Source organism: Macaca thibetana, chromosome 7 (genome assembly GCF_024542745.1).
Source record: "Macaca thibetana thibetana isolate TM-01 chromosome 7, ASM2454274v1, whole genome shotgun sequence".
NCBI classification, from domain to species: Eukaryota; Metazoa; Chordata; class Mammalia; order Primates; family Cercopithecidae; genus Macaca; species Macaca thibetana.
Window position 1 is genome coordinate 46,825,354 of NC_065584.1, and position 16,113 is coordinate 46,841,466.

The 16,113-nt window shown below is 35.3% G+C and overlaps 2 protein-coding genes across 4 annotated transcripts in view; one reads left to right on the forward strand and one right to left on the reverse strand.

Moving 5' to 3' along the window:
* The window catches only part of DHRS7 (dehydrogenase/reductase 7), a 977,513-nt gene that overhangs the window by 214,686 nt on the left and 746,714 nt on the right, over positions 1–16,113 (forward strand). The gene's annotated exons all lie outside the window — the stretch shown is intronic.
* The window catches only part of MNAT1 (MNAT1 component of CDK activating kinase), a 240,589-nt gene that overhangs the window by 61,370 nt on the left and 163,106 nt on the right, over positions 1–16,113 (reverse strand). The window contains exon 8 of one of the 3 annotated variants that reach the window (XM_050797814.1): positions 12,893–13,331. The exons of the other annotated variants lie outside the window; for them this stretch is intronic. Within the exon in view, the coding sequence (XP_050653771.1) occupies positions 13,229–13,331 (103 nt within the window). The 3' untranslated portion in view covers positions 12,893–13,228. Of the gene's footprint in view, positions 1–12,892; positions 13,332–16,113 lie in introns of those variants that run through there. 3 annotated transcript variants of the gene reach the window in all.

The window sequence follows — 16,113 nt, forward strand, 5'->3', positions numbered from 1 at the left end:
CAGATGCATGCCACCATCCCTGGCTATTTTTTACATTGTTTGTAAAGACAAGATCTTGTTATGTTGACCAGGCTGGTCTTAAACCCCTGGGCTCAAGCGATCCTTGTGCCTTGGCCTCCTACAGTGCTGGGATTACAGGCATGAGCCATAGCACCCGGCCCAATGCTTACATTTATATAATGCCCTTGGCGAGTTTACTTTTTATTTTACTCTATTGTAAAAAATGTATATAACCTGCAATCTAAAAAACACTGATAATACAACTCTTCAATATGTCATTTTTAAATGTTAAAGTTGAGGGTTAACATGATAATGGATAAATTATTTGTAACAAATAAACAAAATCACCTTTCAAAGCAAGAACAGTAGACAAGCTCATAAACCAGATGGAAGTGATAGAGTCACCATCAAGCTATAGATGTTAACTTTAACAAATGAGGGGATAAAGGTAACAACTAAGCCTTCCTAAGGAAGAAGGCCTGCTTCGTGGAAAAGTTATCACAGCACTCCAAGAAATACCCTCCTGCTGTTGACTCAGTTGTTGGGAGATGAGAGCTGTCCAAATGTGTCTTACAACTCCTCTCCCGCTCTGGTATGCAGAGGTGGGAACCAATGAATGCAGTAAAAAGGACGGTAAGAATACTATTGCTTCTGACTCCTTTACTTTCAATTCTTTTTAAATTAAGTTTGACGTAAAATTCAAGGCAGGAAATATGAAAGTTGACTGAATTTCACTTAAATTGACAGCTAACCACTCCTTGGCAGGATGTTTTTAAAACATTTTAAAAGTACCAATTCCACAAAATCTGATGCTAAACCCATCACAAATAAGCAAAGCAGCTACACTGCATGCCTTCAAACACAAGGACAGGAGAGACTAAGCTATTAATAAAAGTACCAGGAAGTAACATCTACATTGGGTAAGGAGGCTGAAACAAAGCAGGAGGCAACAAAAAGTGAGATTCTATTTTGTTTTCATATTCCCTAGCCCCAGATAGGGTAGATTTTAGGGTTTGATGAGGTGAACAAGGTGCTATTAAAGCCAAAGGAAAAATGTGAAGAGACACAAAAAACATGGCAATCATTATGGGAAATCTAAGACACACAATCAGTTTAAAATATGTGGCTCAGCTGAAAATAAGATGTTCATATTCACCATGAATATAGGGAATATTGACTCAATTTTCAAAATGTAACATAATTGCATTAAGAGATAATAGGGCAAGTGAAATAAGGGTAGAGAAGAGGTTTTAGAAGGCTAAACCTTCATTTCTCACACTAGGAAGTCAAGAGACAGCTATAAAATGGGAAACCAAGAAACTTCAGTATGTTATTCAGAAATACAGAGGTAAACAGTAGAACAAAAAGCTAAGATTTAGAAGATGGGCAGAGTAAAAAAAAAGTTACACTGAGACAAGCAGAATCGAGGAACAGCAATCTGCATTAAAAATTACCTGAAATAGCACCGTGCTCTTGGTCAAATAAAAAACAAACCTACATAGAATTGATCAGCATCTTTTCTCACCTTGAAATATTTCAGAATAATGAGCCAACCCTGGCTGCTCATCTAATCCATATTTTGCCATCTTATTGGTAATTTTCCTTCCAAAAACATTATTCCCTTCAAAAATCCTTCATAAACTAAAATTTGATTTGCTACCCATGTTCACTCTGCCCTCCCAAAGTATAGCCATTTGTTTTCTAGTTTCAATAATCACACTTCTTTTAACCTTCTATATAGGACCTATCTTGACCACTAAAGTTTGTGGATCTCTTTTTTTAAATCTCCCTAAGTCTCTATAGCTTTCTTAAAATAATGTAACCAAATATGATGTAGAATTTTTTATGACTAAATTAAGATGATTTGGTCAACACAGAAGCTACCTACAACACAGAAGCCCATCCGCAGAGTGGACTCTATTAAGCATAATAGAGCATACTTAGCATATTAGACACCCAGAACAGATCACTTTTTTACCATATCTGTGCCTCTACGCAACTAAATTATTTTCTGTAATAATCATGAAATTAAAAATAACAATCCAGAGAAAGCATACAGTGAGGCTTTTCTTTTACAGCACTTTGTACACATAATTATTCCAAAAAAAATTTTAAATATAAAATAGTTTATATCATGAAAGCAATAAACTAAAATATCATTATATTATTTTTTAAAGATGGCCCAATTTATAAGCACAAAATGGACTATCACATTATAATTTGTTTTGAGCTTTGACTTCGGCAGATTTGTCAACGAGTCTGTTAAAATTGGTTGTTTTTACATATTTATGTTCAATAGATTTTATAGTTAGATTCATCAATTTATCTCTGCTCATAGTCAATTGAAGAATACTTTTTGTTAATTTCAAAAGTTTCTTATCTAAAGAAACAGATATTCAAATAACTTGGAAATATCTTACTGATGAGTTTGGCAGAATATAATAAAATTTTTATTTCACAATTAATTCTAGAAGGTGCAATACTGTTGCAATCTTTGTTTCATTAAAATTGATTCTAGCAACTTTTTTTTCTTTTCTTTTTTTTTTCTGAGACACAGTTTCGCTCTTGTTGCCCAGGCTGGAGTGCAAGGCAGGATCTCGGCTCACCGACCTCTGCCTCCTGGGTTCAAGCGATTCTCCTGCCTCAGCCTCCTGAGTAGCTGGGATTACAGGCATGTGCCACCATGCCCTGCTAATTTTGTAATTTTTTTTAGTAGAGACAGGGTTTCTACATGCTGGTCAGGCTGGTCTTGAACTACTGACCTCAGGTGATCTGCCCGCTTCAGCCTGATTCTAGCAACTTTCAAATGTCCCCACAATTGAAAACTTTAAACACAAATAAAAGATCTCAGAACCTAAGTTCTGTTTCTTCTTTTTTTTTTTTTTTTTTTTTTTTTTTTGGTGAGACAGGGTCTCACTCTGTCACACAGGCCGGAGTGCAATGGCGTGGTTTCAGCTCACTGTAACCTCTGCCTCCCAGGTTCAAGTGATTCTCCTGCCTCAGTCTCCTGAGTAACTGGGACTACAGGCATGTGCCACTACACCTGGCTAATTTTTTTATTTTTAGTAAAAACGAGGTTTCACTATGTTGGCCAGGTTGGTCTCGAACTCCTGACCTCATGATCCACCTGCCTCGGGGGTGCTGGGATTACAGGCGTGAACCACTGCGCCCAGCTGTTTCTTCATCTTTAGTTTGTGGCTATTGGGGTTGGGGGGTGGAAAGGTGGAGCTTGGGGATGATCGTAAAACTGAAAGCTATCTGAACTAACTTCTGCGTACATCCAATGTTATTAAAGGACGAGAAATAAAGATATGTTAATTGATAGCTTACATATATATTATTAGATTCAAAAGTAATTACAGTGATTGTTGAGAACTTGGACAAACAAAAGATTTTTTCAGAAACGAGTATTTGAAAACCAACATTGTTTAGAACTGTCAGTACATGTTCATTTTAAAAATAGACTTTTATTCAGTTTTATTATTTTAAAAAACCTCTACAGATAATACAACCCCTTATTGCTTGCAGCTTTGTTGTTCAGATAAAACCCTAGGAGCAACCATTTGCTCAGATAAAAACCTTGGAAGTAATCATCTCTTTTTCACACCCCCCTTAACCAATCCACCAAACATTCTTTTGCCTCTGCTATCAAAATTATATCCATAATCTGACCACTTTCTTATGAACTATACTGCTACCATGCTGGGATAAGCCACTACCATCTTAGCAGGACTACTGCAAGTTTTCTTGCATTCACCCTGCTCCTTACCACCATTGCCCACCATCTACTCTCCTATGACAGACCTTTCTAGATCCAAGTAGTATTATGGCAACTTCTGTTCAAAATTTTCCTATGACTTCCCATCTCCTTCAAAGTAAAAGCCCAAGTCTTGACCATGGTCTATAAAGACCTGTATCATCAACTAGGTCTGGCCTGCCCCCTTACATAAAAATCCGCTACCTCTCTGAACCTATTCTCCTACCATTCCCTATATTTACTCCTGCTCCAGACATTCTGGACTCCTTCCTCTTCCTTATTCACATTCCCACCTGTGCATTTACAGTTCCTTCTGACTCTCCCAAGGATATCAAATGACTCATTTCTTTGAGGAAAGAAATGAGTCATTTGATATCCTTGGGAGAAATTTGCTAATTTGCTAAAATACCATCTTACAGAAGATTCCAATCACCAAAAATAGCACACTACTTCAATCACTATCCATCCTTTTATCCTTTATTTATTTTCAAAGTACTAATTGTCATCTGGAATTTTATATGTCAACTTGACTGGGCTAAAGGATCTCCTGATAGCTGGTAAAACATTATTTCTGGGTGTGTCTGTGAAGGTGTTTCCAGAAAAGATTGGAATCAATAGTCTTAGTACAAAATATACACCCTCACAATGTGGACAGATGTCATCCAGTCCGACTGGGGCCTGAACACAGCAAAAAAATGAAGGAAGAGTAAATTCACTCTCTCTTCTGGAGCTGGGACATTCATTTACTCCTGTCCTCGGACATCATAACTCAAGGTTCTTGGGCCTTCATACTCTATGACTTTCACCTTCACCCCTGCTAAGTCTCCATTCTCAGGTCTTCAACCTCAAACTGAGAGTCACATCATTGGCTCCCTTAGTTCTCAGACCTTTGGATTCAGAGTGAGTTATACTACGAACTTTCCTGGTTCTCCCAGTTGCAAATAGCATATCATGGGACTTCTCAGCCTCTATAATCACATGAGCCAATTCCAAAAACGAACTTCCTCTTATGTATCTCTAAATGTCCTATTGATTCTTTCTCTGGAAAACCCTGGTTTAATCTGCTGCATCTAACAGGTGTTTCTAATGTTAAAATATCTAACAGCATCTAACATATTCAATAATGTACTGTTATTGTTGGTTTTATTACAGTTGAATTTTAAGTTTCATCTTAAATGTTAGATCTTTCATAGAAACGTCTAACAGCATCTTAACAGATTCAATAATGTACTGTTATTGTTGGTTTTATTACAGGAGAATTTAAGCTTCATGACAGTAGATATTTACTCCTCTGTTTTGCTCACTGCTGTTTTCTCAGCACCCAGAAAAGTAACTGGTACACAATAGGCACTTCATAACTATTTGCTAAGTGACAACCAAATGAAAAAAAAAAGTAAAAACTGCTGAACAGTGGGCCGAGATCACGCCACTGCACTCCAGCCTGGTCGACAGAGCAAGACTCCGTCTGGGAAAAAAAAAAAAAATGCTGAACGATCTGTTGTTTTCTCAGTTAACCTGAGCTATACTATGAGGTTTCATTTCCCAATAGACACAATTATATGTAAGATCCACAGGATCTCCTGAATTCTACCGTGATATGGGAGAAATAACCAAATTCCAATAATAAATTGAATCTGCTTTTTTAAGGGTCCTGTAAAAATATAAATCAAAACATTTTATCGTAATAATTTACTTTTTTTAACTTAGTGCTTTCTTTCTGAGATTAATTTTAGAATATATCTCATTTTATGTATTTTTTAATTGATGTTATAATTTAAGTCCTCACTACAAAAAACCATTCTGGAACCAACTGCACAATTATATTTCCTCAGTGACCTTGTAATCTCATGAGCATTCACTCTAGACTAAACAGCCTCATTCAGCTGCCCTGTGTCTGACTGCCGATGAAAGAAACTTGTTTGACAACTGTTTCAAGCAGAAACATATTTTCTCCATAATTGCATAAAAAAGATTTAAAACTTGCAAGACTAGAGCCAGGCTAGAATTTTAAGCACAAAGATTCATGTTAGATATATGAGTTCATTTCTAATTTACATGCCCCCCCCCCAAAAAAAAAAAAAAAAAAAACAAATATCAAAGACATTTTGCTATCATGGCCAGAAAAAAAAAGTTAATTTGGTAATATTTTCATAATTACCACCAAGTATAGTATAAGTTATATGTTATATACACATGCATATTGCAGTTTTTTTGTGATTTTTGTATTTTTCCACATTCTTTGATTTTCTGATGCCCCAAGACTTTCTGTAAAACTAACATATAAACTTAAGGTTGAGCGCAGTGGCTCATGACTGTAATCCCAGCACTTTGGGAAGCCGAGGCGGGCGGATCACAAGGTCAAGAGTTCAAGACCAGCCTGGCCAATATGGTGAAACCCCGTCTCCACTAAAAAATACAAAAATCAGCCAGATGTGGTGGCGGGTGAGGCAGGAGAATTGCTTGAACCTGGGAGGCAGAAGTTGCAGTGAGCCAAGATTGCGCCACTGCACTCCAGCCAGGCAACAGAGAGAGACTCTGTCTAAAAAGAAAAAGAAAAAGAAAAAAGAAAAAACTTGAATGGGTAGCATCAAAAACAAAACAAAACTTAAATGAAACAACTACCTTTTCACCATTCTTACACAATCTGTATATAATAAGTCAATATTATAAGGCAAAAACAAAGGTAAAGACTATGACCAAAAAGCAGTATACAGAATGCCACATTCTCTCATGGAAATTTTGGAATATAAGTAACACTTGCATACACTAAAAATTCTAAGTGATTTCCAGAAAAAAGCACAATCACAGTGACAGCAAATTATACAAATTTTCTATATCATGACTGTGCTGGTGGTTACAAACTGGATGCATTTGTCAAAACTCATTGGAATATACAATAAAATAGGTATTTTATTGTATGTGAATTATGCTTGAATAAAGCTGATTAAATTTAAATTTCTTAAGTGTTAAGATTTTTAAAGTATTATAGATTGCCTCAATTATTTTTCACTGGTAGAATGTAAACTAATCCATTTAAAACAAATTTCCTGAACTTGCAGTTTGCACCTGAAATTCTACCTTTCCTAAATGCTATTTTAAGTAGCTATCTAGGAATATGGGAAGTACTTGCTATTTTTAATAATATTATATACCATTAGGTTCAAAAACTACATCAATAGATGCATAAAAGCATTCAATAAAATCAAATGTGAAGGAGAAAAGATTTAATATATATTCATAATTCAATTTCTTCAATGTGATTTAGAAAATACATTTATGTGATACAAAAAAAACCACTTAAACAGCAAATATAATACTTAATGATGAAACACTTGAGGCATTCACCAGAAAAAAAACAGAAAGAAACTACAGTTATTAGAATTATACTTGGTCTAAAAGTTCTACAAGTTCTAGCCAAAATACAATAAAATATAAACCTAAAATCAGAAATATAGCATTTAAAAGAAAAATTACTTTTCAGCTGACTGACTCCTAGATAGAAACCCAGATATTTACCTAATAGAACTAGGTATATAAACTATTAGAATTCAGTAAAATGTTATGTAGAAAATGACATTTAATAGTTTTCATATATAACAGCAAGAACCAGTTAGAAAGAATGATGAAAACTTTATCACAACAGCATCAAAAGTAAAATATAATGAAAATTAATTTCCAAGAAATGTGTGAGATATATAAAAACTAAGTATATTTTAAATGCCCATTCTTCTCTGATCAGATTGTAAGTTTAAATTCCAGATACAATCCCAAAAGGATTGGTGTTTGGTTACTATATAGGGGGATGGATGTATCTTATCAGCTAAGTTCTGGTGGCTTTTGATGTGTTTCATTACTTGATTCACAGTATTTTATAAAAATATTCAAAGGTACACAAATCTTAAAACAATTATGGAGTGCTTTGTTGCTTTTGCCAACAAAGTTTACTTCAAAGTATAAATGTATAAAAATGCTTAGAATAGGCCGGGCGCGGTGGCTCAAGCCTGTAATCCCAGCACTTTGGGAGGCCGAGACGGGCGGATCACGAGGTCAGGAGATCGAGACCATGCTGGTTAACACGGTGAAACCCCGTCTCTACTAAAAAATACAAAAAATTAGCCGGGTGAGGCGGCGGGCGCCTGTAGTCCCAGCTACTCGGGAAGCTGAGGCAGGAGAATGGCGTGAACCCGGGAGGCGGAGCTTGCAGTGAGCTGAGATCCGGCCACTGCACTCCAGCCTGGGTGACAGCGTGAGACTCCGTCTCAAAAAAAAAAAAAAAAAAAAAAAAAAAAAAAAGCTTAGAATATTTTAAGAAAGGTAAGTAGCAAGAGAAGACCTATCTCGCTTGTAGTAGGCAGAATTTAGACACGGCCTTCAATATTCTACCCTGTTATATTCACTCCTTGCATAATTCTCAGTCCTTGGGTATAAATAGGACCATAAATATGACAGTTTTCATTGCTGTGATTATACTACATATACAAAATGATTTTGCAAATGTAGTTAAAATCCCAAATAAATACATTATGTATTAATAAAAAATGATAATGATCCTCTGGGCCATCAGCTAATCCTAATCGTTTTGCTGACAAAAGCTCTTGCCTGGATGTTGATAGCTGCTTTACTGATCATGATGGTGGTTGCTGAAGGTTGGGGAGGCCATGGCAATTTCTTATAATAAGACAATAATAAAGTTTACTGCCTTGACTGACTCTTCCTTTCACAAAAGATTTCTCTGTAGCACACAATGCTATTTAATAGCATTTTACTTACAGCAGAACTTCTTCAAAAATTAGAGGCAATCCTCTCAAACCCTACCACTGCTTTATCAGCTCAATTTATAAAATATTCTAAATCCTTTGCTGTCATTTCAACAATATTCACAGCATCTTCACCAGGAGTAGATGCCATCTCAAGAAACCACTTTCTTTACTTATCCCTAAGAGTCAGTTCCTCGATTTTTCAAGTTTTATTATGAGGCTGTAGCAATTCAGTCATATCTTCAGGCTTCACTGCTAATTCTAGTTTTCTTGCTATTTTCACCCCATTTGCAGTTACTTCTTCCAATAAAGTCTCAAACATGGGGGATGGAATTAACTTCTTTCAAATTCCTGATAATGCTGATATTCTGACCTCCTCCCATGGATCATAAAAGTTCCTAATGGCCTCTAGAGTAATGAATCATTTCCAGAAGGTTTTCAATTTGTTTCATCCAGATCCATCAGAGGAATCACTATCTATGCCAGCTATACTACTATGAAACATATTATTTAAATAACAAGACTGAAAAGTCAAAATTACTCCTGATCCATGAGCTTTAGAATGGATGTTGTGTTAGAAGTCATGAAAACAATACCCATTTCCTTGCAGATATCCATCAGAAGTCTTAGGTGACCAGATATAATGTCAATGAGTAGTAGTATTTTGAAAGTAATCTCTTTTTTCCTAAGCAGTAAGTCTCAAGAGTGGGCTTCAAATATTCAGCAAACCATGCTGTAAACAGATACACTGTCATCCAGGCTTTTTCATTCCATTTATAAAGCACAGGCAGAGTAGATTTAGCATACTTTTTAAGGGCTCTACAATTTTCAAAATGGCAAATAAATATTGGCTTCAATTTAAAGTCACCAGCTGCATTTGCTCCTAAAAAGAGAGTCAGACTTGCTTTTGAAGCTTTGGAAACAGGCATTGACTTTTGTTTGTTTGTTTGTTTGTTTGTTTGTTTTTGAGACAGGGTCTCACTGCATCACGTCACTACACTCCAGCTCAGGGTCACCTAGGTTGGAGTACAGAGACACGATCATGGCTCACTGCAGCCTCAACCTCCCCAGGCTAAGGTGATTCTCCCACCTCAGCCTCCTGAGTAGCTGGGACTATAGGAGTGCACCACCATGCCTGGCTAATTTTTGTAGTTTTTGCCATATTGCCCAGGCTGGTCTCAAACTCTTGGGTTCAAGCTATCTGCCTGCCTCAGCCTCCCAAAATTCTGGAATTACAGGCGTGTGTGACAGACAGAGAGAGAGAGACAGAGACAGACAGGGAAACAGCCAGTCAGAAAAACAGTCAGAACACACATATTTATTAACTTCACCTTCTTATATGGTACAGTTTGTGACAACCAAAACAATAATAATAGTACTGTCAAAAGATCACTAATCACAAATCACCATATAGATAAAATCATGAAAAAGTCTGAAATAGTGCAAGAATTAACCAAATGTGAAAAACAGACATGAGGTAAGTACATGCTGTTGGAAAAATAGCATTGATATACTTGCAATATCTGCAAAAAGCAATAAAACAAAGTGCAATAAAATGAGGTACACCTGTATTTTTGTGAACTGGACCCTATTATATTTCTTCAAGAGTCACAGATTTTTTAATTGCTTTGCCAATAACAGTGATAGATTTGTAATAACCAATTACTTTTGCTCAGCAAGTTGGTTTCTATGAATGCAGTCTATGACCACATAAGAAAACAAAATTAATAGTGCTAATAGAGATCAAACAAGAAATTTTTTTCTAATTTCCATCAGGTTCTAATTAACTGACTTAATTATAATACCATCATAACTACTACAATTATTTTCACTACTGATAATATAATAATAGTTAGATATTCTCTGCTAATAGAGATCAAACAAGAAATTTTCTTCTAATTACCATCAGGTACTAATTAACTGACTTAATTCAATATCATTGTAACTACTACAATTATTTTCACTACTGATATAATAATAGTTAGATATTCTCATATATTGTGACTCAAGACATTAAACCTTCAGAGTTAAAAATCATTTTTCAGGTTTCCTGATTGATAGCACAGAACTTATGCCAGTGATGTCAACATAAGACAGAAATAAGTATGTGCATCTATATCTTTGTATTGCTTTGTGGTAAAGCGTTGTAGCTACCACAAAGCAATATAAAGATAAGCTCTACATGAAATTAGGATTAAAATTACATTCCACAAGATCAATGGAACACAATAGAGAACCCAGAAATAAAGCCACATGCTTACGGCCAATTAATAATCAACAAAGATGCCAAGTACATACACTGGGGAAAGAATTCCTTCTTTAATAAGTGATGCTGGGAAAACTGGATATTCATATGCAGAATAATGAAACTGGACTCCTATCTCTCACTATATACAAAAATCAACTCAAGGTGAATTAAAGACATTTAAATGTATGACCAGATGATATAAAACTACTAGAAGAAAACAAAGGGGAAACACTTGAGGACACTGGTTTAGGCAAAGATTTTATGGCTAAGACCTCAAAAGCACAGACAACTAAAACAAAAATAGACAAATGGAACTATGTCAAACTAAAAAGCTTCTACAAAGCAAAGGAAACAATCAACAGAGTGAGGAGACAAGATGTTGATTGGGAGAAACTATTTGCAAACTATTCATCTAACAAGGACCTAACATCCATAATATACAAGGAACTCAAATAATTCAACAATAAAAAAATAAGTAATCTCATTAAAAAGTAGGCAAAGAATATGAATAGAAACCTTTTCAAAAGAAGACACACAAATGTCAACAGGTATATGAAAAAATGCTCAACATCACTAATCATCAGGCAAATATAAACCACAATGAGATATCTTACCCCAGTTAGCAGGGCTATTATTAAAAAGACAAAAAATTACACATGCTAGTAAGGATACAGAGAAAAGAGGATTCTTATACACTATTGGTGGGAATGTAAATTGGTAATAACCATTATGGAAACCAGTATGGAGATTCCTCAAAAAATTAAAAATAGAACTATATGATCCAGCAATCCCACTACTGGGCATCTAACCAAAGGAAAAGAAATCAGTATATCAAGGACACCTTGCACTTACATGTTCATCACAACACCATTCACAATAGCAAAAATATAGAATCAATCTAAGTATCCATCTACGGACAAATGGATTTTAAAAATGTGGCACGCACATGCGCGCGCGCACACACACACGCGCACGCATACAAAATGTATTACTATTTAGCCATACAAAGGAATTAAGCCATGTCATTTGCAGCAACATGGAGGGAATTGGAGTTCATCAGGTTAAGTAAAATACGCCAGGCACAGAAAGACAAATTTTGCATGTTCTCACTCACATGTGGGAGATAAAAACTTGAACTCATGGAGATAGAGACTAAAATATAGCAGAGGCTGGGGAAGGGTGTGAGGGTGGAAAGGAAAAATAAAGAGAGGTTGGTGAATGAGTATAAACTTACAGTTAGATAAAAGAAATAAGTTCTAATGTTTAATAAGAGACTAGGGTGACTATAGTTAGTAACAATATGTTATATATTTCAAAGTAGCCAGAAGAGAGGACTTCAAAGGTTTCCAACACATAGAAATAATAAACACTCAAGGTGATGGATACCCCAAATACCCTGACTTGATCATTATACACTCTATGCATGTAAAAATACATGTACCCCATAAATATGTAAAATATTATGTATTAGTAAAAGAAAAAACTTTCATTCTGCAGAATTTTGGTAGCAAACAGCTTCACTTAAATCATACATAAGGAAAACTTAAGAATACATACCTTAAATAAAGATAATATTTTATCATAAAAGTGTCACAACATGTCATAGAATGAAAGTAACAGATATTCCCATAAAACTGAGAAAGGCATTCTGAAACATCATATTAGAGAAGTCATTCTTACTTCTCAGCTTTACATATGATAATTTTACACAGAAATTTAAAGATATATATAAATTATGTATTTACATAATGCATATATTTACATAAACTAGCAGTGCTTTTAATAAAACCATAACTCTTATATGAAACTACTTAAATATTTCATCATGTAATATTTTCATGGTCAGTATCAAAGATTGCCTTAAACTATATATATGACAAATTTATACATACCTTAAATACTCTGTAATTTTCAATATTTTTCACTATTCAAATATTTGAGTAATACAGAAATTTACTCAAACATTCATTAAAATGTGATATGAACTTCTAAGAATCCAAACCAAAATTTACGAAAAAATCATGCTGATATAAATTATAAATGTTTAAAATCAATTTTTAAATTTCTTATTTATAACTCTAATCTGTCAATTGATTTCTTGGGAATTTTAAGAGTAGGTTCAGAAGTTATATTATCTTTATCTGCTGGAGTACATGAAAGAAATAAAATAACAATAAAGTTATCTATTCAACACTTTGCCAAAAAGTCTTCTTTTTAATTTCCATAATCATTTACAAATGAACAGCTCACATTAAATAAATCACTTGTATACTTATTGAAAACAGTAGTTATGGCCAGGCACAGTGGCTCACACCTGTAATCCCAGCACTTTGGGAGGCCGAGGCGGGTGGATCAATTGAGGTCAGGAGTTCGAGACCAGCCTGGCCAACATGGTGAAACCCCATCTCTACTAAAAATACAAAAAATTAGCCAGGCATGATGGTGCATACCTGTTTTTCCAGCTACTCAGGAGGCTGAGTCAGAATTGCCTGAACCCAGGAGGCGGAGGTCGCAGTGAGTTGAGATCGCGCCACTGCACTCTAGTTTGGGCAACAGAGTGAGACTCCAACTCAAAAAAAAAAGAAAAAAGGAAACAGTAGTTATATTTGATTAATAACTTGAAATGGATGAATCTAGTTGTGTCACAAATGCTCATGATTGGTTTCAACTAAGGGACTAACTCTTGAATGGAAGGTAGTAAAATATTAACTAGAAAGCCAGCTGATTATTAAAAAGAGAGTCTCACACTGACAGTCAATTAGACTTTCCTAAACTGACCACTATGGCCATAATCTAGGGAATTTCAATTAGCAGTTAAGTTTTCCCACTGCTTGCTCCCATTGGCACAGAAGAAAACATGTTTATGTATTGTTTTGAGCACACCAGAAGAGTACTGCCAGTACAATTTGAGTTATAATTATTTACTAATGATACCCTGTGAATGAGAAATTCACATATATTCTTCATCTATTTCTCAAGTTTAACTAACTTCATCATGAAAAGATCTCAGTAACAATCACCTAAAAATCTCAAGGCAGTATTCTTTTGGTTTTATCCCTTATCAAAGTTTTATAAAAGAACAAAAATATAGTTCTTGGGAGACCAGTGCCTTCCAAGACCTTATATCATCCACTCCCAAAAATACATAATTGAAATTATCCTGAAAGTGCCTGTGTCTACATTTTAGAAACAAATAAGGTGTAGCTACAAAAAAAAAAAAAAAATCTGTACCACTCTTAACTTCATCATGTCACATAGTTTCGACGCAGATGTTGGAAAATGGAAACAAGATGATTTGTTTTGTTTTGCTGAGACAGAGTCTCACTATGTTGACCAGGCTGGTCTTGAACTCCTGGCATCAAGCAGTCCTTCCACCTCAGCCTCCCAAAGTGCTAGGATTATAGGCATTAGCTACCACACATGGCTGAGATAACTGATGTATTCTCTATTTGCCTCTAGAGAAACTAAACTAGTTCCCTTTGTAGGAAAATAGAATATAAAACGGAAATTTTGTAACAATAAGGAAAGGAAAGGAGAAAGCACTAGAAGCTAGAAGTTTTGGGTTTGGGGAAAGACCATTGTAAAGGGATAACTGGAGCTTATTAGATGTAATCTTCTAGCAAAGACATGGACAACTGTTAGGATGAATGTGAAAATATTACAGCTTTACAAAACTGATACCTTATCCTCATACCTTATGAACAGCACCTCAAATCATTCTTTGAAAAGTCACTTCACAAAGCAACTTCTTCAGTTCCTTCAAAATGTTTTTAAAAATTTAGTTAGGTAAAAATATATTTTTAGGTCTACAGTAATAAGAAAAACAATAAGAAAGCAGATAGCTTCAGATAACAATTCCAGAAAAGAAAGTTAACTTCTGATACAATAAATCAATTTAGGATTCACTTTAGCACATATCTAAGAATAAGGCCACAATATATCAACAAAGAGAAAGCTTGAGCTAATCCTGGTTCTAATTACTAAAGTCCTCTGTATAGAATTTAATCCCTTTGTCAAGGCAGAAGACTGAAGAGAGAAGGAAAGTATGAGTTACACATTCTATTTTGGTAGATAAATAGCTCCTGGACCAAAAAAATATATATATATATTTAACAATTCTGATATCACTACTAATTATCTAAATTCCTTCACTATTTAGCCACAGATGGCTAAAAGAAACTGTTATGGCCAAGATCTACTGCTTGAAGTGTATATATGTTTATTTGTAATAACAATTTGCCTTTTTAACTGTTGTAGATATCAAATGTATGTACAGTCTTTATGGCCAGAGACAAAAGTCTACTTCTAGAATCTTGGAGCTAATTATATTCTAAATATTCAACGCTTGATGAAAGCCCTACCACTGCCACCACCACCAACAGACACGCACACAAACACGCAAAAAGTGCTCCTCCCTCCCATCAAATCATATGTTAAGTATGAAAAACTTGGGAAAAGTACAAACACTAAGGTTATACCTTATCTAAAAGACACATCCTACATTTAAAACTCCAACCCACAGAGGTAAAGGCAGAAAGAAACACAAAAAGGGCTCCAAACAAAGTGTTGCCCAAGTTTATTTAATTTAATAATTTACTGGGAAAAAATAGACAATCAGGCTAAACCTACTTTAAAGGGAATTCTAACCCTTATTTAAATCTTCATGTTCTAAGAAGTACCACCACCATAGAAGATTTAAAAAGAAACATGAGGAGGATATTCCATGAAACAGATCCAATAAAATCAGCAATAATTAAGTACTAAATGCAAGAGGAAATAAATTATTTAAAAAAAAAAAAAAAAAAAGCAGCCAAGCCTCCACTGCTAGGGAGGAGCAAAGATTGGGTGCCACTGGAAGAGGGGTAGAAAACCTACTGCCCGCATTCCTAGTCCTACAATGAAACAGGAAAAGAAACCAACCACTGAGGAAAGGCAGGAAACCAACTCATACCTAGGGTCCTACACTGATGCCCAAGATTCCCCACCTGCAACAAAACAAAACAAACTTCAGTTGTGAGCTTGGGGAGGGACAGAAAAGCCACCTGTACCCTGAAGTAATAGATACAAATTGTTGGCCTCTGGGAAAGAAATAGGAACACTAAGAAAGCACCATCCTGATCCTCAGGCACACAGGTCCTCCTATGACTAAGGTTGGAACAGGAGAAGCAAGAAACCCCTTCTTCCCACAATAAGACTTATTCTAAGTAAAAAGCAAGGGCAATCTACTATTGGAGAGCAACACCAAGAGAGAAGCCCTCTGTGGCTCAGGCTTACAGAGCCTGTTGAAAACTAGAGGACAGAACAAGAAAACCTAGAAAACTCCTTCCAGCACTCCAGGCCTCACACTAAAA